Source organism: Colossoma macropomum, unplaced genomic scaffold (assembly GCF_904425465.1).
Source record: "Colossoma macropomum unplaced genomic scaffold, Colossoma_macropomum, whole genome shotgun sequence".
NCBI lineage: Eukaryota > Metazoa > Chordata > Actinopteri > Characiformes > Serrasalmidae > Colossoma > Colossoma macropomum.
In genome coordinates this window covers 5,305,431-5,330,630 of record NW_023494789.1, presented here as the reverse complement: position 1 = coordinate 5,330,630, position 25,200 = coordinate 5,305,431, and the positions used below count along the sequence as shown (strand labels likewise).

The 25,200-nt window shown below is 39.9% G+C and overlaps 1 protein-coding gene across 2 annotated transcripts in view; it reads right to left on the bottom strand.

Moving 5' to 3' along the window:
* fmnl2b (formin-like 2b) overlaps nucleotides 1–25,200 on the bottom strand; it is a 41,280-nt gene that overhangs the window by 9,799 nt on the left and 6,281 nt on the right. For both annotated transcript variants that reach the window (XM_036569842.1, XM_036569843.1), the window contains exons 2-22: nucleotides 24,671–24,754; nucleotides 21,407–21,487; nucleotides 19,391–19,467; nucleotides 19,190–19,273; nucleotides 16,670–16,819; nucleotides 15,911–16,019; nucleotides 13,476–13,552; nucleotides 12,827–12,920; nucleotides 10,567–10,641; nucleotides 10,351–10,461; nucleotides 10,110–10,259; nucleotides 9,707–9,808; nucleotides 5,949–6,333; nucleotides 5,309–5,488; nucleotides 4,216–4,236; nucleotides 3,474–3,598; nucleotides 3,131–3,333; nucleotides 1,851–2,085; nucleotides 1,099–1,167; nucleotides 935–1,015; nucleotides 674–803 (exon numbers count right to left, since the gene is read on the bottom strand). In XM_036569842.1, the coding sequence (XP_036425735.1) occupies nucleotides 674–803; nucleotides 935–1,015; nucleotides 1,099–1,167; nucleotides 1,851–2,085; nucleotides 3,131–3,333; nucleotides 3,474–3,598; nucleotides 4,216–4,236; nucleotides 5,309–5,488; nucleotides 5,949–6,333; nucleotides 9,707–9,808; nucleotides 10,110–10,259; nucleotides 10,351–10,461; nucleotides 10,567–10,641; nucleotides 12,827–12,920; nucleotides 13,476–13,552; nucleotides 15,911–16,019; nucleotides 16,670–16,819; nucleotides 19,190–19,273; nucleotides 19,391–19,467; nucleotides 21,407–21,487; nucleotides 24,671–24,754 (2,623 nt within the window). The remainder of the gene's footprint in view (nucleotides 1–673; nucleotides 804–934; nucleotides 1,016–1,098; nucleotides 1,168–1,850; nucleotides 2,086–3,130; nucleotides 3,334–3,473; nucleotides 3,599–4,215; nucleotides 4,237–5,308; nucleotides 5,489–5,948; nucleotides 6,334–9,706; nucleotides 9,809–10,109; nucleotides 10,260–10,350; nucleotides 10,462–10,566; nucleotides 10,642–12,826; nucleotides 12,921–13,475; nucleotides 13,553–15,910; nucleotides 16,020–16,669; nucleotides 16,820–19,189; nucleotides 19,274–19,390; nucleotides 19,468–21,406; nucleotides 21,488–24,670; nucleotides 24,755–25,200) is intronic.

Sequence of the window (25,200 nt, the reverse complement as noted above, 5' to 3'; positions counted from 1 at the left end):
ATCAATCAGATGTCATATAGCCAAATTATGCTGAACTTATGCTGAAAAGTCTCAGGCAGCCAAGAAAATGATTTATCTCTGCAATAAGCGTGTTTTTTCCCAACACTATATTAGATATATTAGATTTATATACACCGATCAGGCATAACATTATGACCACCTCCTTGTTTCTACGCTCACTGTCCATTTTATCAGCTCCACTTACTTATTACTGTGGCATTAGTGTTAATGTTTCAAAACTTTTTTTGTAAGTGTAAAACTTGGAGTGAAAAGGTCTTAGGTTTGTCACCCTCTCTGGCTCAAACAGAAACTGTCTAAATATACTGAATTTTCTAACTGTATAATTCTTTTTTTTTTAAATAATGAAAACAAATATTTTAAATAATTTTGTTTTGACTCATCAATTTTCAAAAGTGCTTGTTAACCCAGCTCTAAAACCTTGTGTCTATTTTATTATTTCTTTTCATTTTTGCACCAAATGAAAAGCCAGATCCATTGTCTAAATATTTCATGATGAAGGGACCAACAGAAATGGTTCTGAGGTACTTAAATAGTTATCTCGTTAAAGTATATAACAGTTAAAAAAACTATAAAGTGCTATTAGTAAAATGTATTTGCAATATGGATGTAGTATAAGTGCCTTATTCAACAGTACTAATATACACAGTCTTACCAGCAGCTGCCTTCTCCACGTAATGGAGTTCATTGTAGAACATGCTCACAACAGGGTATTTTTCCCTCACCACATTAGCAATGTAATGCAGCAGGGTTTGCTTTCTGTCTGTGGACTTGGTCTCCAGCAGCTGTGGGCAAAGAGCATGATCAGGTATAACTCTACAAAGACTACACGGGGATAAGTACCCATGACTGCGGCTCATAACTTATAAGAGATTCGTTTTCTCAAACGTTACACAGCAGGTGATTACAGACTTACCAGATCTAAGCTCTGAAGCTTAAAGCCGTACACAGCTCCTCTCTTACTGCTGTTCATGTAGTTCCCCAGGGCCAAGATGATCTACGAAACAAAAGACCATGAATGTTCTATCAGGATCAGAAATGTAAAGAACTCTAAGAAGATCAGTGCGGACTGCTACTCACTTCAAGTATCTTCTTTAACTTCTGGGATGATTTTATGGACACAGCGGCTGCAATGATCGCATGCAGTTGCTGTAAAAAAAGGAAAATCTATTTAAAATCATTGAAATCAAAATCACAAAGTACACAGTAGTCTGTAACACATTAAAATTGCAGTTATGGCAGGTGTCAACAAAATACTTGAAATTTTGTTTTTTGTGGAAAAAATGCTATAATTTTAAAACTGTTTGGCATTAAAAGTATAGCATAATAGCAGCTCAGAATGATGGGTTTGTGCATAAAGGAATGGTCGATCTTCTGGGGTTAGCCTTAGCCTAACCCCTTAGAAATTCAATGATGCTACAATTCAGAATTTTTTGTTTCTCTTTAAATGGTGCAGCAATTACATACAGGTGCCTGTACAGGTGCCAAAATGTAAATGCTACTCCATTTAAGGTGGAATGCTAAATTAGAAAGCAATATTGACATAGCTTCATCTATACATTGTTTCTGTTTTGCATTACTTTGCATAATACAAATATTTCAGATTATGGCTATTTAAAACAGTTCTTTTCAAAAAGTGAAAGGACATTCCAACACAATAAGCCACTATTAACCTACAGAAATAGGTTTACTTAAGCATCTACAATTACTTTATTAGAAAAAAAATATATATGTACTGATATATATACTGAAACTGTGAGAAATTTGCCCTACCATATCACCCACTACTACCTCTACCTTTAACTCTATTCATCCCTCCAATCATTTCTCACCGGTGTAAGCATCTGCAGGCTGTCGCTGAAGTTGCCCATGAAGGCCATGATGGTCATTCTCTGAGGCAGCCGCTCGATCTTGCTGAAGAGCATCATGAAGCGGTCTTCATCTGTGAGCTCAGCCAGGGGCCGCCGCTCCCTCTCGTATTGCCTCAATACTTTCACCTCGCCCTCTGTGGGCATGAAGCGCATCAGACACTCCACAAAGTCCAAGGGAACGGTGCGCAGGTCAAACCTGAGGGGCAACAACCAGCAAGTGGTCAGGCTACATTGTGAAAATTGTAACTGTAAAATTACAGTAATTTGTTGGAAGCAATTTCTCCAGTAATTTACTGTTTATTTACAGTACTGATACTGTATAAAATTACAATTCTCTACTGTACTTCTACTGCATGTTGATTACTGTGTATCATATTAAACCTTCTAAAACTTTTGCACTTCTGCTCAAGTGGAGGTCTAAAGGGAGGAACTTCTACTTTTACTGGAGTAATATTTTACCTTGGGCATCTCTACTTTAACTCAAGTACATGATTTGTGTACTTCGTCCACCACTGCTCACCGTCATTCATAGCCTTTCAGCTCTCGTCTGCCACATACTGTCTTTAATCTCCAAATTTACATAGTCAGTGTTTTGCTTGTGTATAAGCTTCTGTGCTCCGCTACAAACAAGAGTTCTGCCGACATCTCGACGCACGTTTGTTTGGTCTGCAACCTTGACAACGGAGCTCTGTTTGGTCAGCCTGATTTTAACATATCCGTACAGCACAGAATATCATGCAGGCTCTGCTAAAGAAATGTTCAGAGTGTCGCAGGCCGTCAGTTTTAGTCTTGGTGTGAACAACTGCATTAATATACATGTGACTTGTTCATAAAAATTAGACTCTGTGTGAATAGGCCTTTAATCTCATAGTCAAAAAGCAAAAGGTCTGTATTTCCATCTAGCGTTTGAACGAGGGACCTCAAGGGCCTTTGTAGGACCAAAGGGCCTCCTGCAGGGCTGCAGCAATCCTTAGCTCGGCTAAGTTAGAGAAATATCAGCTAATCATCAACTGCACATTTCAGCTGAAGATCAGTCAATACCGACACATAGCCAATCGATCCTTCCATCTCTAGTAGCAACCACCTTGGAAAACATAAAGTCCTAAAAACACCTTAGCAACCACCTGGAATCTGACAGCAACGGCTTTATAAAGAAATTCGTTCACAAACTCTCCCCTTCCGTGTATATAGTTTGAGAAGAAGCTTTGCTGTTTATACAAACAAGCTGAGGATGCACTCACGTTTGGATCGCTTTGCAGATCTCCTCTGGGCTCTTTCCTGCTTTGCGGAGGGTGATGGCCAGGTTTTTGGCCCTGTTGGCCTCCAGTAGTGACACTTTATTGGGGCCTTTCTGTGGCGCTTTCTGCTTGCTCATTGTCATGTCCACCGAAGGACCCTGGGCCTTGGTCTTAAACAACTCCTCAAACTCATCCACGTTCAGGTCCTGGGAATTTGTAACAAAAGGAAGCACGAATCAATACATACAATACTATTCCACTTATTATAGCATCTTGAAGAGACAGAATAATGCTGGCATGGGAGTCAAAGAACATTAAAAGAGTAGAAGAACCGAATGGTAAGTACCTCCAGGATCCTTTCATCATCAATCTCATTGAAGACAGTGCCATTGATCTGATTGGGTTTCAGAGCCACCCAGTTAAAGACTGGCATCCGGAACTTGGTCTTGATTGGCTTCTTAATCTTTACAGCTGCAAAAGGGAGAAAGACACCAAAGACACCATCAACACAGATTTCATTTACTTACAGTGCCTTAAAATATAACGAACAGTAGGGGTGTAACGATACACATTTTCAGTTTTTGATTGGTTAAAAATGTACTTTCTGATGCTAAACAAACTGATTCAGTTTGGCTGCCGTCAGACAAAATAAGCCCCAAAAATATGCGGCCTCTTGAGATGGATGTATTTACTAAGTAAGTCCTTCCCCCATCCCTCGTAATCCCCCTCAATAGGATGCATCCAGACACATAGTTTTGATCACTGACAATGGAATCCATAAAACACGGTAAATGAGAGATCATCTGGAGAGACTGAGGGACTTACTGGCAGTACAGTTTTAATTTTCAATACAATGTTTCAACTGCTGTTTCAATTATTCAATTATTAATCTTAGTGATGTGATATATAGATTTTAAATATTGTGTTAAAATCGTTACACCCTTAATGAACAAGTCACACAGTGAGGGTTAATATGCTCGACAAAGACAGCACAGACAAAAAAAACAAAATGAGATTGTGAGAATGATTCATTTATGGCCATAACAAATCACGACAGAGCAGAGATCACCCAAACACAGGAAACCTACAGAAGAGCTTGATTGGTCCGTCTTTGAGGGCAGGAAGAAAAGGAAGTAAGATAAAAGCATGAAAGGTTTAAAGATTAAAATAAGCATGTAATTTACAAAAGCAAAAAAATGAATTTCTAACTAGCAGTAAAAAGCAATAAAATAAATTTGCAGAATAGAGAATTAATTCAGCAGAAAAAGAAATAGCACAATTATTTTCAGACTCAGACAAACAAACATACATACATACATACATACATACATACATACATACACACACCGATCAGGCATAACATTATGACCACCTCCTGGTTTCTACGCTCATTGTCCATTTTATCAGCTCCACTTACTATATAGGTGCACTTTGTAGTTCTACAGTTACAGACTGTAGTCCATCTGTTTCTCTGCATACTTTGTTAGCCCCCTTTTACCCTGTTCTTCAGTGGTCAGGACCCCCATGGACCCTCACAGAGCAGGTAGTATTTGGGTGGTGGATCATTCTCAGCACTGCAGTAACAATGATGTGGTGGTGGTGTGTTAGTGTGTGTTGTGCTGGTCACAGCAGTGCCACTCACTGTCCACTCTATTAGACACTCCTACCTTGTCAGTCCACCTTGTAGATGTAAAGTCAGAGACAATAGCTCATCTGCTGCTGTACAGTATGAGCTAATCATCCTCTAGTCCTTCATTGGTGGTCACAGGACGCTGTTGGCTGGATGTTTTTTGTTGGTGGACTATTCTCAGTCCAGCAGTGACACTGAGGTGTTTAAAAACTGTGACTGATCCACTCAGACCAGCATAACACACACTAACACACCATCACCACATCAGTGTCACTGCGGTGCTGAGAATGATCCACCACCCAAATAGTACCTGCTCTGTGAGGGTCCATGGGAGGTCCTGACCACTGAAGAACAGGGTGAAAGGGGGCTAACAAAGTATGCAGAAAAACAGATGGACTACAGTCTGTAACTGTAGATCTACAAAGTGCACCTATATAAAAAGTGGAGCAGATAAAATGGATAATGAGCGTAAAAACAAGGAGGTGCTCATAATGTTACGCCTGATCGGTGTACATTACATACATACACACACAAGTCACTACAGTACATACCTGTTAGGCCAGAGTTAAATATGACTGTGGGTGTGCCACAGCCTGGGAGGGGAGGAGCTACAGGGGGAGGGGGAGGGGGCAGTGGGGTGGACATCTCCACAGCATGCCCAGGGGGTGGGGGTGGAGGAGGGGGTGGAGGAGGAGGAGGAGGAGCAGAGGCAGCTGAGGGTCCATTAGGTACTGCACACGAGAGCAGAAGAGATATAAAATCAATACAATATATATGTAAAATGAACTAATGCAAATAATACAGTTAAAATCATTAACACATTCATCAGCAATAACAACAGTACGATTTCACTTCACATTAATTACTACTTATGCACAGCTCATTAAAACGAGTGCAGAAATTCTACTGTAACTAAATTCTATCATAACTAAACAGACTTTTTTTATCAATGCTAAAACATCAGTCTCGATGACATGTCAAGACAAATCCAATTAGGTTTTATATTCCATAATTTTTTTTTATTTACACTATTAACAAGTTTTTATTTTAATATGTATTTTAATAAAAAAAATAATACATACATTTTGAGTGTAATCCGTTAGAATGACGAGCAGACGTACAAATACCTCAGTGCGCATATTTTGAGGATCCCTGCTTTTGATCATCAAACTGATTTGTGTTGTTACTCACCTGAAGAACCCAGCATGGGAGGTGGTGGAGGAGGCGGAGGTGGAGGAGGTGGTGGTGGAGGAGGCGGAGGTGGTGGCGTGGCCATCCTTCTCAGAGTTCCTGTCTGAGAGATGCTGCTGGGGCCGTAGGAGGTGCTGGCGCACGCTGCAGCCTGAGCCATGGCGTCGGGGCAAGGCGAGAGGGCCATGGGCTGCGGAGGAGAAGGCAGAGGGGAAACGTCTCCCTCCCCGTCACCTTCTCCCCTCACCTGGATCTGCAGGCTGCCTCGCCGCTCCAGCTCATGGATCTTCTTTTCCAGCTTTGACTGCCGCTGGATGGTCTCGTCCTTCTCGCGCATGATTCGCCGAAGCGTGTGCACCTGTGAGCTGGCGTCCCGGTACACGGCCTGCATCGCAAACAAACACATGAACAACCAGCTCAGCCTCTGTCAACTACTACTGAGAGTTTAGATCTGACCTGCACTTTAAACTCACTGTGGATCAAAAAACGCATTTTTCTTCCTTAATGTGAGGCATTTCTGAGGGAACAGGATATTCAGAGAGGAAACAGTTGTGGGTGTGACATGATATTAATCTTCAGGATTTGCTGGAGAATAATATCATGTTATTCAGTAAAAGGGTTGTTCTGAAACGAACACGGAGACAGACTTTAATGGTCAGCAGAATCCATCAGATTTACAGAAAAGACCAAAAAAACACAAATTTTTGTACAATATTTTGATTATTTGCTAAATATTCTATTTTAATACGATTTTTTTTTACTTTTTAAGATCAAATTGTTAGGACTTGCATACTTTACACACACACCTCCTTTAATGCTCTCACTCGAATCTACTTGCACTTGCATCTGGAACATTGCTGCTAATACTGTGTTCTACTCAAGTACTGTTTATTTCTCCCTCAGTAACTGTTGTGCTCACCTATGTTATAATCTGGCTGCGTATTCCTACATATCACAGCATGTTAAATATCTCTGCACTTTATCCTCACTACTTTATGTCCAGAAATGATTGCTCTGTCGGCGCTGCACTGTCCGGTCTGTTTACTGTGTATAATGTCTGTTTTATTTATTGTATTTATTGTATTATTTCTAGTTTAATGTTTGCACACTCACGTCTGCACGTTTGCACTTTGTCTGTAATGTATTATTTTGGTCCATGTTGCACCATGTTGGTCCTGGAGGAATGTAATTTCACTCCACTGTGTACTTGTACATAGATGGAATGACAATAAAAGCCTCTTGACTTGACTTGAGCCAGCCTTTTGGCATCAACACTGCTTTCTATTTTCTTACCTCAGCTTACAGCTTACTCACAGCCCCACAGCCCCACAGCGTGGCAGAAAACTAGAAAATACAGCAAATACTGCCAGATATTTGAACTACCTCACTCATGTTGAAATGAACGCAGGTTGCCAGCATAAACAAACTGAAATAACCTATAAATGATTATTTTTACAACCAATTCAAAGCACAAAAGTGAGAGACTGAAGTGACGAGAAGTGAACAGGTTGTTCACTGGCATACATGCATGTACAGACGGGCGCAGAGGTGATTACGGTTGATGATTGGTCAGGGTGATGGGAGGGGGAGGAAAAAACATGCTTAGATATCATCAGTTGGTGGAATGTTTTCCCTGCTGCTAGAACACCAAACGTCAGCGGGCGATTCAGAGGCAGGCAAAAGTCACTACACTTCAATTAAAGATTACAGAAAAACAAGAATCTTGTCTTTTGAATATTACGACACAATGGATTGTGTTTCAAATGACGAAGGTGAAAAGGAATTTTGATTTCAGGATGACTCAGGAGACTCATGCCTCCCTCCTGCACCTTGTTTCACCTGTTTGGTAGTCTAGTATATAGGCCTGGGCTTTATCTTAAGTTTCTTGTGAAGTATCGTCACACTGTGTGCATACTGAGCGTTTCTCCTATATTCCTGACTGATTACCTGTTTTCTGTTTGACTTTGGCTATGTTCACATTACCACGTTGAAGTGGCACAAATCTGATTTTTTGCCCTAATGTGACTCAGATCTGATGTTTTCAGGGCCGTGTGGACACACAAATCTGATCTTTTCAAATCCGACCTGAGCCTCTTTTATATCTGGTCCTAGATCAGATACGTATCCGATTCATGGCCATGTGACCTTAATGTGACGCTCAGATTGGAATTCATGTGCTTTTTTTCCACTGTGCTTGTGCCATCAGTGCAGCGTTACCATGGCAGCAGCGCCGAACAGAAGTTAAAGCCTGTAAACAGTGGAAAAACCAACTCATCTCACCTTCGTTCAACTCATCTCACCTTCGTTCAACTCATTCACCATCTTTCTCCTTCGTCTCGCTCTAATAATGAAGCTGAGAGCTGATAAGAGTTAATTATCTTCTCAGCGAAGCTCGTTCTGCTCGTTAGTTTGTTGCTGATGATGAACGTGATTCATTACGTGATTCGTTACTGAGTAGGATGTGTGCATGCGGGTCATTTCAGGAAGCCGGTTCGTTCACATTAACAAATTTGAATCACTTATCTAAACGAGTGTGAACCATCGTGTCAGAGAGATCAGATTTGATCAGTGAGGCTTGTAATGTGAACGTAGCTTTTGATTTTGTCTCTACCCTTTAGTTCTGTGCTGATGTTCTGGTTTTCGACTTTCTGCTTTGGTCTATCGACTGTGATTTTGGACAACATCTTCGGCATTAAAGATCTTAACCCGAGCCTCTGCTGCGAGCGTCTGCTTCTGTCTGCCACAGTTACAAATTACCGAATGTGCACAATTATTCCTTTACTTCAAATGAAGACAGTAACCCTAGAAATGTTTTATGTCTAAGTACTGTTGTCTATAAAAATGGACCAAAAGCACAGACCAAATTTGGACTTCAAGATGGCGACTACTGATGTTATGTGATGTACTTTTCTCCATTTTTCAGAGAGCAGCATGTCAAACAGGGTCAGAAATCAAGTTCACTAGACATGCAGTTTGAGGAGAGTGTGTGATGATTCAGGCAGTTTTCACATCACTGACTGGTGGGATATTAGCTTCCATTTCTTGTTAGCTACATTAGCCCCACAGCTCCAGTACAGAAGAAAATTTCATCACATAAAGGATAAGGGGGAAACACTGCGAAACTTGAATTTTTCATCAAACTACTTTTTACGAGCATCACATTATCAGTGATAATTTACTATCAGTGACGATTCTTTTATTTTGTTATTTTGTTTGTTTCATTTATGTACACTTTGTTAAGTACATTTGTGTATTTTTTCATACTTAAACTGTTCGTTTATTTTATCACGACCATTTTCCAACCTCTGATTATCCCTAATAATTTAAGGAGCTGCTTTTATTACTGCACCTTTAAGGTTGATACATGTAAACTGTCTCTGTTCCGTTTGGCTGCAATATACTGCATCTGGGCGAGGGTAAACTGCTGCAGGCTGAAAGGAAGGACACCTGTTCTGCCTCCAGTTTTTGTGATATCATAAAAACAATTAATTAGAAACAGGCCGTGTTTGTAGCTGAATTTCCATACATGGACCATATGAGGTGGGGTGTGAATCATATGTTTTGAAACTTAAAAGTTTATACTACATCAAACGTTTTATTAAAAAAAAAAATGTGTGTGTGTGTAGGGGGGGGAGGGGGTCAGCTTTCATTTTAACTACACTTACTGGGATTATGACAAAGACCAATAACTTTGTCTTAGTTCTAAATCAGTTCTACTGGTTTGCACCACATTTTGGAAACTCTTATGCAGCCCTCACCCGAACGGAGTCCAGCTCCTTGTTCTTCTGCATGAGCTGCTTCTCCAGCTCCACAATCTTAGACATGGCCTCGTTCTCTGTGTCTAGCAGCTTATCCGTCAGCTGGCATGAGAAAGAAAGCAGATGGCAATAACAGGGTTAGTTCCAGAACAATCCAAGCCTATTTTTCAAAGCTGTCCTTTAGAGATTTAAAAAATACATTAATGTTGCATCGTTGTAGTGATCTGTTCTTGCTATTTAACGCCCACTTCCAGTCAGAGAGAGGTTTCATCTGGCACTGGTACAGATGTGGCACTTACGCAACTAATGGAGGACCTGATTATTCTAGTTCCTATTAAAGCAATACATTTGGCATCTTGGTAGCTATCAGAAGATACATAGTGAGGGAGTCAGTATTCCATACATGCGAAAGGCTCTCCTCTAGCTCCTCCACTCGTTCCAGCGCCGCGTTCTTGGTCTCTGCATCCTCCAGGAGTGTGCCAACGTCGAAAAGGTTATCCAAGTAGGCCTGGATCTGCACCTGTAGCTTATCGCTCTCTGTGTGCTTCAGTCTCTGCACATCCACAAACAAGCACAGCATAAACATGTATGTGGTGATGAAACAGCTACATTTTTTTGAAACAGTCAGAATCAAAGAATCTTACCTCCAGGTATTCATCCAGTGCAAGTTTTGTGAAGTCATACTGAAGATGAACTCTGAAATTCATGTCTTCTACCGAGTGCACCACAATGTTGATGAACTGCATGCAAGCAACCTACAGAAAAACAGCAACGAAAATCCTTCAGCGCTGCAAATGCACTCAGGAAGCCACAACACTACGAAAAGCACTTAGGATGAGAGCGCTCTCATACAAACCCACCATGAAATCAATATTGTTGTCCTCGTTTTTAAAGTATTCCATTAGTTTCTCAAACCTCTGGGTCTCTGAGCAGACCTGGGAGAGAAAAAAAAATGAGGAAGAGACTAAAAATGAGCCTAATTATTTGATACAAGACATTTGGACATCAGTAAATAGCAAATTTACCCCTTTACAAGCCTTTTGTTACATTCTAAGGTTTAGTATTTAGTATATACACAGATTACAATAGAAGTGCATAACAGAAACGAGGACCTGGGAAAATTTGTGACTAATATGACAAAAACAGATGTAACCATTATTACTGGATATATTAAAGGGAGCATAAAAATCTAATTTACACAGTTTTCCCATTACCGTCAATGAAAATGATCAGTCAAGAAATATTCAGTGTCTGAAGCTTCTTTAGTTTTGCACTGGAGCTACAAGGCTTACGCAGCTAACACGTAATACCTTCACGGCCGATGATAAAAGTGGCCATTTCTGGTCGTTTAATCTGCTCTTCTCCATTAATTACAAGATTTCTCAATGTTGCTGCATTAATTTGATAGGTTGATCTAACAAAGCTCAACATTTGTAGTTTTTTATTTCGTTTTGCTACAAACTTACGTTTTAATCAAGAAAAAACATGAACAGGTATAAACAAATAACTAAGCTATGTTAGAAAATCCCTCTCTCACTCATTTCAGCCAGTTTGCCAAACACACGTGCAACATGCAAGATACATCTTGCACTTTTGTTAAGGCTATTTTTATTCACTTTACGTCTTCTAAGAAGATGACTTGCGGCAGTTATCCCTTCAACAAGCTATGGCGGTGTTCTGACGAGTTGTGGAGTTGTGCTACCTTATCAAAATGTCCTACCATTTTTTACAGGTACACCCGTAAATAAAACCTCTGTGTGGGACATTTCGATAGCCTAAAACTGTTTAGCAAAAATACTACCAGTGTTAAAACAACGAGGCTGAAGTCAGTTTCCTGTTCAAGTTTTCATGTTCCACCTTAAATGGCTCTGCAATTCAGAATGTAACTGCTGAACGATTTAAGGTGGAACGGGAAAATTCAAACAAGAAGCTGGCGAATGTCATGAGACAACGTCCTCAGAAGATGTTACCAGCATTAAAATAACAATTAGGACATTTTGATAGACTAACTCAGCTTATCAGAGGGTAAGCAGTAATATTAAGCTGAGTCTGTACTGAATTAGCCTGAGTGCAGGCAAGTTTGTAGAGCTTTTCAAATCAAGCTGTACAGAAGGGAACAATCTGTCGTGTTTCAATGAGTATCAGATGAAAAACAGAGAACTGCAGGGAAACCTGCTCCTTTTGTTCTGACTTCTTTTCATCTGCCCTCAGTCTGCACATGGAAACACACCATCATACTGCCAAAACCTGCTTAAGGAGGCTGCCAGTCTAATGACGTGAATACAGTGCGCAGTAGCTTTAGCTCACATGTAGCAATATTCATATTTTGACTCTTTAATGACCTCCTAATTCAGAGAATCCAGTGATATTTGGGAGAAAAATGAACACAGGACAAAACGTATCGGGTCCTGAACACTTTTATTCACCACAGGGTGCGAAAGAGGCAATTTTTCGAAAACCTCATTCATTTTAGCCATAGAGAAATTGAGCTTAGACCCGGAGTTCCTAATATGGGCATACGACTACAAAATGACGACATGACTACAGTGGTCTATTAGTAAATAAATATACATTAAATTTACGCTTTCATTTCTTTTCCAATTCTCTATCAAAAATGTATCACGCACCTAGGACAATACATTTAGCATCGTGGAATCTGCTTATCATTAAACCCCTTAAATGGACTACAGGCTTGATAGGGTTAAGCATGCAAACTGCAGGCTTAGATCATCACACATTTGCCTCACACTGTGCTGAACTGTTATGTAGTATCAATCAGACTTGCTTATGTTGATTCTGGCACTGTATAACAATGTTATCTATACAAATGGATAAAAATACAGACAGAATTTAGGCTTCAAAATGGCTTTAACCCTTCTTAACTATTCATATTTGTCTATAGGAGTAGATAACACAAATCATACAGGTGGTTATAAGTTTTCATTACCGTTTAGCTACACTAGCCTTGTAACTAAATAAGCAAACTCAGAACACTAGACATATTTAGGCTGACTGATTATATTTGGGGTAAGGGCAAAAATGTGTAATATTTGATTTTTAAGAATAACCTATTCCTTTAAAGCAGAATTTAACTAGAGTGTTGAGAAAAGGGCCACGTACCTCTTTGAAATGATCGAAGGCAGCTAGGATGATCTCATGCCCTCCTCTCACCAGACACACAGCAGCCAGCAACTCTAGCACCAGAGCTTTGGTCCTGCATACAGACACAAACCAGAGACAATGAGCTCTCAACAGCACTCATCCCTGTGGGTTATGACCAGAGAACATTAACCATGGGGGAAGAACACTGTGCCAAGCTCTAGATCATGGTGAACGTAGCTTGACCAATCGAGCAGGTAATTGTGTTGGTTTATGGACGATATTTCAGCATGTTGCTGTCCCGCCCACAGTGGAATTTATTCATTAAGGATTCACGCATTGGAAGCCATCACAGGTATTTCACCTCAATGGCTCAGTGAGTAGATTTGGGTTACAAGAAGCCCTCACCCATCAGCTTAATCAGTGGGCTTGACAATAATCGTCCATTCAGTGCATTATAAGGGGAGCCCATCAGTGAAGGCTTTGATCAATTGTGAAAGCTAAAAGCTCAGCTGAAAGCTCCAATTGATACGAGCCGCACTTATCAGCTGAGTGCGAGTCAATCACCGAGACGAGAGTCAGTTTGCGAGACAAAGGTGGAGTTCTGTCACATGCTAATAGAGACAGAGACAGTGAGAGCGGAAGGGTGTGTGTGCAGAGTAGGGGTTACCTTGGATTTTTGTTGTTGAGGCTCAGGGCAATTTCATTCACAGCATGTGGATGTGACATTACCATGTTGAAGCCGTACTATATGCCAAGAGAGCGTGAGAAAGAGTGAGAAGAGAAAGGGGTGAATGTAAGTTGTTAAAAACAGTTCATCAAGCCAGGTGCAGCGCTATTGTTATTCCCCACCACAGCCAGCTGCTGAGTGAAGAGCGAAATATACAGTCACGTGCAGACATTTGAATATCCAGAGTCAAATGACATGTTTTGTTGATTTCCTAAGTGAAAAGAAGTACAAATCATCTACTGGAGTAATGGAAAAAATAAAACATACAGCATGCAGTGACTTTCGCACAGACAAATTTCCTTTTATTGTCCCCCAATATGTTAAATTCAACAAATAAACAGTAACTGTAAATTAAAATGAGAGGAGTGTGTTCTCTGTAGAGAATGCGTCCTTTTTTCACTTCAGAAAATCAACAAAACATGTCATTTAACCAGGGGTGCCCAAATTGAGAATATTATTGTGATTATACCACCAATTTTATCAATAACTGATTTTTAGCATTAGATTTTGGGACAATTACAGCACAAAAACTACACTCTGCAAAGACAAATGGTTCCAACCTAGTGCTGCTGCAAATCACTGCTGTCGGAACAAAACCTCATATCTCCAAATCGGTGACTTTACAGGAGAAAGAAAAAACGAACAAATCTTGCTTTTAATGTAAGTCAATGGAACCACAATTATTTCCAAGTAACTTTAGGTCGTTTCTTTTGGTCAATTCATCATGAAATGTACTCAAAATATAAAACATATTCAAATTATGTCAAAAAACTGAAAAACGACAAAAAAGGAAATATGATGTTTTGATCCGACAGCAGCAATATGAAGGTTACTGAATGGTATTGCAACGTAAAACCTTCAGGCTGTCTACACTGAAAACATCTGCTCTTCAGACAAAACATACACAGACTACAAAATTATCAGCTAATAGCTTGGGAGAACTATCTACACATTTTGTGTGCACCACATTTAGAAGCAGTATCCGTAGCTCATTGCAGAAACACAGCACTACAAACTGAAACCTCCAGCAGACCAGCAATGTCCTTATAAAAATTTGAGAAAGGGTCATACGGCTCACTTTTCTCCACCTCATTAGTTTCTCCTCATCTGCTTTTGGCTAGTTTAATCGTGTTTTGACAGAGGGTGGAGGGCTTGACCACAGTATTGAAGGTGGAACATCAGCACAATGTGACGTGCCAAAAATAGAGCTCTGGCATTACAGCTTTGTTAATTACAACGAGCGTGTTCTGGTTTTATCGTTGTTCCTTGCTTGGATTGCTTGCTATTGTTATAGTTTTTAACAGATGGTTGCTGTTGCTATGTTACAGGTGAAAAAGGCAGAGGGGTACTTGAAGAGAAGAGAGCTCAGAGTGCTATGACCAGGAGATACTGGCACAAATCCAGTGTGTCTCAGCCAATCAAATTGCAAGGTCAGAAGTAACTGTGGTATAATACACAATACACTAAACACACAGTAAGTACTCATGACGCACCAAAATGGAAACTGATCGCCAAAAATTCAGGACACACTGGGCTTAAAACCGATAAAAGCTAAATGATAACATTACATAGGCAGTAAGTGCCATGAAATCCTTGCTCTCAAAAACAGACAACAATGAATTCTAATAACGTTCAGTTATACTTTGCACTTTGGCCTCGTCATTTCTGATTTTTTTCTTGTCTTTTATGACAATTTTTTTTTTACAAATGGCATCTGGTACCAGTTAGACTTTCCTTTTGCTTATGTTATTATATTCTACATAGAGTAATGTCACATTTTTAAATTGGTTCCAGACATGTAGGGGAGAAAGTCCCCTCTTGTTATGTCACATGAACAGATATTATAAATCTCTTGTCTAATGCCCCTTTTAGAAACCCTGAAAACGTTTCGCATAGGCCAACAATTCTGCTGTTGATCTGCTGCTGCTCAAACTGTTTAGCAGTGGCTTACCTGATCAGTACAAAGGAATCAACAGTGGTTTTAATCACTGTTTCTCATTTTTATTACCTGTAAATCTTAGATTCTGACACTTTGTTGTAGGCCTACTGAATCTATTTTTTTTTCCTGTCCTAATGTTAAGCCTTTTATCTCATCTCAATATGAAAAAAAAAGTAATTTTCTATTTTCAACCCAAAAATTCAGTGGCCAAACCTTTGGTGCATCTCTAGGAAGTACAAAAAAATAAATAATAAAAAAAAAATAAGCAATAAAACAGAGAAAATGTACTGGCCATAACAGACGCACAGATGTATTGTGCCACGATGCAAACTGAGTTAACTTAGTCCTTTAACTGCAGATAACATTGTAGTAAATAAATGGTGCTAGAGTCTTCTGTACTCCACCCAAGCTTCATGAAAGCTTTTAATCCATATACCTGGTAGTTCATGATGGCTCTGAGACACATGATGCAGACGTGCACATCATCCTTCTTGCACACTAAACGGGAGTTTTTCAGGGTCCTGCGGCTGGGAAGGGTGTTAGACCTGAGAAAACATTACAGGATGACTTTAGAGACTGCAGCGGTAGCACTTTACATATCTGTAATTAGTGGGTAATAATATGGGGTAATATAATGAGAACAACTTCTACTTATCCATTAAATAAAATGTCAGTAATTGTACAGGTAGAAGGTCAGTAATAAATTGGCAAAATAATATAAAAAAAACTATCCTTGTTGATTAGAAATGCTACTAAATAGTAAGCTATTAATGTGACTGCATCTGACAACATCTCTTCAAAATTATGAGTGTAACTGCATCGAAAATATGAATAATTAGTACATTATAATCATCCAGTTTTGTACGCCCACCAACAGACAAGTGATGCTACCCAGTAGATCTGCCCAGATTACACAGAACAGAACTAAAAATGCAATAATACAAGTAATTTTGTCACCTGGTAAAGACACTGTCACTCTATTACAAAGCACATCTGTGTTAAATGGCTCAGAAAAGAGTAACCCATATCGCACCATAGGTACCTTTTATACAACCGGTTTATCTTTATTTATTACCATAGTATTACCATATTATTACCTACTTATTATCCATGTATAAAGTGCTACCATTTGGCTATAATTAATATGATTCTGTATGATTTTTAGTACATTTGTGTGTCTCACTGGTTTACTTACCGTAAGGAGTGGCGTGTGGAGCGTGGAATGCTGCTGCTGCTGACCGGCGAGGGCAGATTGCTGTCACCATGGAGATCTTCTATAGATCTGCTCCAGGGAGTCTCCACAGACGCCTCACCACTAGCACCCTCTGCTACATCGCCATCAAAGCTGAGGTACAGAAAGATATGTAAGTATATATGAAAATTATAAAAGTGTGCACAAGACTCATAGAACACTTATCAGGGCCCCTACAATTATCAGATGGTAGCACCAGCACCTGATTTGATGGCACCTTTATTTGTTGCAGTCTGAGGACTCAGTGCAGAAGTATGAAAAGGAGAAAGATCTGAGAAGGTGCAACAGTATTAAATATGCAACTCAATAATGTTCAAAACTCAATTAGCCCCTTTAATGGCCAGGACCCACCAGCTGGCCCATAGTTTTATTACACACATCTGTAACCTAAGAATAGCTCAGACAGTTTGCACAGTAGGCCACGTAATTACTAAATAATAAGACTTGGTATGTAATAAGCCTGGGATTATCAGGAGTCAAGCACAATCAGGAACATTAAAACATTGTAAAATAAAATGTTTTTAAATATCTCAAATAGATCTGTGTGTCAACAGTAAATAAAAAAATATTTTGTAATTTAGCGAATTTAGTATTACCTGCTGTGTTCCAGACTTTGTAAAATGCACAAAGAATTTAATTTTTTTTCTTTTAATTTTGCTTTCTTAAAAGGATCTACATCCTAAATGTGTCGTGTATTTTATTTTCTCCTCTCAGGTTCACAGGTATGTGGTTTTATATACCAAAACAGTCATAATTCAATGTATATTACGATGTTTTACCCTCTCTTCTTCCCTTACAATCAAAACAGGCTGTTTTGTTACATGCATACGAGCTCTGCTTTGACTGTCCACCCTGTATTCAGCCTCATTTAAAAGGCAGTCCGGGCTGAAACGCTCCTTATAACTTCATTGCAAATGGGCGGAGCTAAATTGCTGCATGTGTATATACATAAATGTATTGGTTTTCATGACATCAGAAACACAATGAATTCACAGTGAGCTATTTGTGTGGCTTAGTTTTCTTACACAGACTTTATGGACTGGTGAGTGAATGGTACATTGTAAAAACATATTTAGCTCCCCCCTGCTGCCGTAACATTTCATCCCACTCCTGCAGAAAATCTGCACCATTTGTCCCGCTTCTGCCCGCAACCTAAACATTCTGTCCCACTCCCGCCGTCCTGTATAACTGGTTTCCATCTGCATTTGTCAAGACTAAAACTAACGGCTGCAGGTCAGACTTGTCTATAACCAGCTTTAATGTCATGTATTCACTTTTATTAAGAGGACTTTCCACAACCGCAGCCGCCTGACTGTCTAATAGCTCCGCTGATTCTGTAACCTACAATAAAGAAATTCATGCAATTCATGTGATCGTTCATGTGATTGGTTGCTTCTATTCTACTTGTTTAGAACTTCAATTTAGAATTCTGCTATAGTTTATTATTTCTATTTATTCATTTTTTTTTTTTATTCTTTCCCAATTTTCTCCTCAATTTAGTGGTCTCCAATTCCACCCGCTAGTTAGGACTCCCCCAATCACACAATACCTCCTACGCTAGGAGGGCGAAGGCTAACACAGGCTTCCTCCGAGACCTGTGAAGAGCCACCGCATCTTTTCGCACTGCCACTAATGCAACGTCGTTGGACAGCTGAACGCGCTCGGAGGAAAGCGCCAACTGCTAGTTCCTTTATGTCAGCTAACAGACACCTGCGCTGACTAGCATTGCGCTGAGTGATGGGGGGAGAAGTGGGGGTCCATCCTACCCACCCAGAGAGAGCGAGGCCAACTGTGCTTTCTTGGACTTCCAGCCACGGAGGGCTGTAGCATCATCAGGGATCGAACTCGTGCTCAGACGGTTGCGCCACCTGGGAGCCCTGTAGTTAATTATTTTTTGTTACTCTGCTGTTAGATATTGTTTACATATGCAAATTATTAAGTGATACATATCATTTTATTTTGGCTATTCATTAATTTGCATGATTTCTCCTCACACGTGTATTGTCTTTCTGCCACCTGCACTTGGATGGTTAACTACCCACTCCTGCATGTGACGCTGAAAATGACCCCTGTGCCACAAGATATTGTGGTGGGTCCTGCAGGACCTGTACTGACCTTTCAAGGTGTTATAGCACCAGTCAGACTTCTGTTGACCCATGTATTGAGACCCATGAAGTGTCTCAATAAATGCATTTTCTGCTTTCTTTTATTAGCATAGATTTGCCTCTACTCAACGGAAGAAAACGTACTGTTTTTTGCAATGTAAACAAATAATGAAAGGTAACAATTGTGGAAAATAACTGCCATATTTATGATCAGACGATTTTGTAATAATTGCGACAGGCCTATCTTTTTCTTCATGGAATCAGCTGAAGCAAAGGAAGGAAGAGCACAACAAGGATACAGAGAGAGAGACAGACAGACAGAGGATGACAGATGGAGGGAGGGAGCCACTCTACTTACGTAACAGCATATTGTGCGAAGGACAGGTACTCCACTAGCACGTCCAACCCTTGGTTCTCTTCATTCAGAAACTCTCTCACCCACCTGAGAGCACAATAAAATCACTCTACACACGCCATCTTGAAAGCCATGTCTGAATCAGTCTTCGCAGGCCTGAAATGACCACCCAATCTTGCCACTTCAGGTGAACCTGCCACTCACCCAATATGATTAGTTCGGAGTGAAATTTCCAGCTCACGGAGCACTTGAGTGGATTCCTGAACTCTCCTTCTGAATTTCTGTAGGAAAAAGGACAATATTTCAGAACCCCAAAACAAGAAAAACATCATGCACCACTCAAAAAAAACACCTTTGCTCAGAAATACTTCTGAAATCAAATTTACTAATTTTCTACTTACCCTAAATTAAGCCACCCAAGGCTTGTTTGGTGCCTGAACTTCTTCAGCTTTGCACTAAAGCTAGGGCTAATGTAGTTAACAAGAAATGTCAGCTTATAACTATCAGTGAGCATCACGCAAACTGGATGCCTTAATCATCAGACACTTCTCAAACTTTTGTAATCTCAAACAGATTTGCTTATGTGTTTTTTGATAATGTAAAACACACCATATCCATAAAAGTCTAAAATACAGTAAATTCAGGCTACGGCTACTGTTTTTCACCTATGCTTTGTCTATTAGGAAATCAAACATGTTTTGGATGAGCAGCAGCACCTGAGGTAAGGGGAAAGACGTGTAGATCACATTTTTCACCCGTACTATTCCATTAAGCTGTGGGGTACTCGTTTCTATCTGCGACAGGAAGAATGAAGGGCTCTCGCTTCCATTACTTCCACATTCTAAATGAACTGAATAATGCAGGAGACATTTTTCTTGTTGAGAACTGCACCATGCAGTTGCTTCTTTGTAGCCTGTGTGCCAGGCTTGCATACAGAGGATATGCAGGTCTCTTGAAACTCAAACACATGCTGCATCCAATGAATCACCACAAACTTCCACACAGACATATATACACCTATTCAGAGTTAAAAGGTCTGGTCACTCAACATCATAGAAAATAAAAGGCATTTTAGACCACACATGGTAACTGTGCACTACATGTTTTTTCTAGCATATTTTTTAAAATAAGTAAAATAATCTGCCAATACATTCGCAGAAATAAAGGTAGTAAACTGTCGCTGGGGCAGTTCCCCTCTTGTCACTGGGGTTGTACCATCAAGGGTCCATCTCAGTACCTTTAGTCAGGGAACATAACTGTACCATAATCCACTGAAATGATATTTTCTAAGCTGTACTGACTCCACACACCCCGTCTCGTCTCCAGGCTTTTATTTTATTGTTCTGTTTTAAATCATTTGCTTATGAAAAGGTACAAACACATACTTTTCACCTGAAAAAAACTTATTTAGGGTGAACAGTTGGACCTTAAAACCACTGCTGTACCTTTGAGGGAACATTTACATTGTTTGTACCCTGATTTATGAAAAATGTACCTGTACAGTACCTTTATTTCTGACAGTGCATAGTGAGAATTTCACTTAACAAAACTGCTTAAAACAAATGTCTAAAATTATTTAAATAATCTTAAAATACACTTATAGTAATCAGTAAATAAGAAATATTAGACATGTTCATTAGACAGATCCCATTTTTTGCAGTGTGGTGTTCAATTCCCAGGGCTGGCAAACATATCACACAATACCAAATAGAGTCCTTGAGTAAGACTTCTAACGGTACATCGCCTTCCTCTGTAACATGATCAAAAGTCTAAATTTGGCAGACGATCTTATTCAGACTTTTAATCTCTGTAACATGATAAAAACATCTGCCAGATGCATAAATTTAAATGCAATAACAAATGCATGGTGTAATGTTACATGAATTAGGTCCACTTCTTAGTTGCTCACTAAAACAAGCAGACAAATTGTGGGTGAAGCGGACTGTAAACGTTAAACTAATACTGCACCTACATTTGTAAGCAGAAGAGATATTTTCTCATTGAATTTGATGTAAAGTTATTCAATTGTTGATATTGACCATAAATGAAATGTGAATGTAATTCATTATGTGACTAAGTAAATGTGAAACTACATTTAAATACCAAAAGAAAACATCAATAATAACTCTAGACTTTAAAAGGTTAACTTCTTCTCAGTGTCACTTTTCAAAGCATGAAGATGATTATTATCATCGGTTCAGACGTTGATTCAAAACATACCTTTCTTGTGACAGCTGGGTCAAGAAATCCTCTCAGCTTTTGGATGTAAGTGTGGGGAGGGTTCTTCACCTGGAAACGCTCCTGTTTACATGTAAATACACACAGAGACGATTTCTCAGTTCACTTCTCATAAAACAAATTTAGTGTGCTGAATGCAAAACGCAACCAAGATTAAACAAATCACTTGCACCTCTGCAAAATTAATGACCCCCCACTGACCCACCTCCTGTCCTGCTACATTACTGAGCCAAATGTGCTGCAAAAAAGCATCAGTCCCACCCCATCACCTCTGAACTCCCGCTCCTACCCTGCACGCTTCTGGAGAGAAACATCATCATTCATTATTCATACCTCATTCGCTCAGTCACCTCACCAGACGCATCCACCAAACTCAGCCATGGTCTGCCTGGCCTACCTCAGTGTAACCATGGCGACATGGCATGGTGGATGCTGCGGGTGTGTATTAATAAGGAATCTATGTTTACTGAATAGTGGGAGTTGAAATCAGTGTGTGATCTGAATGGGGGGAGGGCAATAAAAAAGCCTCATGGTGACACCCATTACATAGTTATTACAGCTGCTATGTCTATTACAGAGGAACATGAACACTGAAATGGTTCCACACGGCCAATGTTCCTCTGCTACTGTGCAAACTAGATGAACACGCCTGCACTGACTGGCGCCGGAGCAAAACACATTTTAATCAATGTTTCTTACAACAATCAGGCATAACATTATGACCTTGTTTCTACGCTTTGTTAGCCCCCTTTTACCCTGTTCTTCAGTGGTCAGGACCCTCTTTCGGACGAAACTTCAGTGGCTCAAACTTGGTTTCATGGTCAAATCAAAAGTATTTTGCCTCTACAGGGGTCTAATTATATACTGCACAGTTTGTTTTTCGCGCGGACAGTTAAAGTTCTCCAATAAACCCTTTTCCAAACGCCTGCAATGCCACCCTAAAAACTTTATTATTATAATAAAAGTATCATTTATAACCTAAATAATTAAACAATTTACAAATTTAGAACTCCCCCGCAAACCCTCATAGTTTATGATTGACTAATAAAAGGCACAGTTAATTGAGCATGAGTGCATAATATAAGCCCCTCCCCCTCTCCTTGTTTCTACGCTCATTGTCCATTTTATCAGCTCCACCTACTATATAGATGCACTTTGTAGTTCTACAGTTACAGACTGTAGTCCATCTGTTTCTCTGCATACTTTGTTAGCCCCCTTTACTCTGTTCTTCAGTGGTCAGGACCCCCATGGACCCTCACAGAGCAGGTAGTATTTGGGTGGTGGATCATTCTCAGCACTGCAGTAACACTGACGTGGTGGTGGTGTGTTAGTGTGTGTTGCGCTGGTCTGAGTGGATCAGACACAGCAGTGCTGCTGGAGTTTTTAAACACCTCAGTGTCACTGCTGGACTGAGAATAGTCCGCCAACCAAAAATATCCAGCCAACAGCGTCCTGTGGGCAGCGTTCTGTGACCACTGATGAAAGACTACAGGATGACCAACACGAACTGTTCAGCAGCAGATGAGCTATCGTCTCTGACTTTACATCTACAAGGTGGACTGACAAGGTAGGAGTGTCTAATAGCGTGGACAGTGAGTACCTGCTCTGTGAGGGTCCATGGGGGTCCTGACCACTGAACAACAGGGTAAAAGGGGGGCTAACAAAGTATGCAGAGAAACAGATGGACTACAGTCTGTAACTGTAGAACTACAAAGTGCACCTATACAGTAAGTGGAGCTGATAAAATGGACAATGAGCGTAGAAACAAGGACATACAAGGACATAATGGTCATAATGTTATGCCTGATCGGTGTATTTTCAGTACCATTAAATTTGTTGTAAGGTCTTAGACTTTTTGACACTGCACTGTAGGCCTTTTTAATCTTTATTATTTTTGGTCAAATTTTTTGACAGTTTTTCTCTTTCGGACGAAACTTCAGTGGCTCAAACTTGGTTTCATGGTCAAATCAAAAGTATTTTGCCTCTACAGGGGTCTAATTATATACTGTACAGCTTGTTTTTCACTCAGACAGTTAAAGTTCTCCAATAAACCCTTTTCCAAACGCCTGCAATGCCACCCTAAAAATTTTATTATTATAATAAAAGTATAATTTATAACCTAAATAATTAAACAATTTACAAATTTAGAACTCCCCTCGCAAACCCTCATAATTTATGATTGACTAATAAAAGGCACAGTTAATTGAGTGTGAGTGCATAATATAAGCCCCTCCCCCTCTCTATCCTCTGTACTCTGATAGGAAGCGACCAGATGCCTAGTTTTGATTCCTGACAGTGACTTTTTTTTCACAAAAGAATGAGGGGCATATCAGTGACACAGGTTTAAATTTCAGTACTGTTTCATTTCATGTCAATAACCCAGACACTGTCCCAAAGCAGCTTTATAGAAATCCAGAACCCAAATTAGAAGTTTTGGCAACAGTGGCAGAATCAATCCCTAAGAGCATGAGGAGGAACACAGAGAGGAACCATGACTCCAAAGGAAAATCCATTCTTCAGTGCACAGGGGAATTATGATACACTAAGAATCCGAACCCCAACGAACCAGGGAACTAGATCTATTGTCTGGACCAATGAAGTTTATTTGTTGTGCGCACAGGTTCCAGACAACCAGCCAGCCCGTCAGACATTGGACTGACACAGTTTTATAGTTGGACTGATGCCAGGATTAGACCTAGCTTATAGAGGACAAGTAACAGGTGTGACAAACATAACCATCTAGGGAGAAACACAAAATAGGCAGCCTAAAATACAACTTCAGCAGATTCACATACACTCTTCATAACGTATAACACAGAGCATTTCACAACAATATTCCTTCATACAAGTACTACACGTTTACACATATACAAACACGCTTCTTAAAAATATAGACTTTCTCTTGCTTCTATCCTTCTGAGACAAAGCATTTGATAATATCTGATGATAACATCCTTCCAGCAGGTCTGGAATGTTGTAAGGTCTGCTGTATTCTTTCAATCTAGCAGTAACTCTTAGCCCCGTAACCTGCAGGTTTCTGTTATTAATCTTATTGTCCAGTTCTTACTGTGAATTATATACTAACGTGAGGTATAGTTGTGAGAATGATGATTCTTTAGACTGTAAGTGGTTAAGAATCTCATGCTCTTTACATTTCAGAGTAGTGCATGACACAGCATTTCCAACAAGCTTGACTGACAGCGGTTAGCGATTCTGCAGAGATGCTTTGCAGCTTCACTCACTCACCTGGTCACAGATCAGCTCCCACTTCTTCTCGTTGTCATACTGCCGCAGAATCCTCACCTTGTCTGGCGGAAGGTTCATGGAGTTCTAAGAGGCACACAGAGTCATCCATCAGTCTAGTAATAGAGCACATACAAAGACTCCTATTGTAGCCTATTAGAGCTGGATTAGCTTTTCGGCTGGATTTATATGATTTTAATCGAGTACAAATCTGCAATGTGTGTAGTGTTTACAAGTCGATGAAACTGGAGCTGACTCAGTAATACAATCTTAAAAAAAATGGTGCCAAAAATAATTCTTTGAAGAGATATTGTAGAAGAACCTCTTAGGGTTCCTGAAGAAATACTCTTGGTTCCCTAAGGAACCTCTTAATGCATGGCTCTTAAAATAATTTCTGTAAATTAGAGGTGCAAGCAGAACCCTTTCAAAGTTTAAACAGCGAATCCTCTACCATAAAATAGGTACCATGTGCTGGATGGCTTGGATGAGATACAGACATTAGGATGTACCTGACAGGCTAACATTTGCTTTCT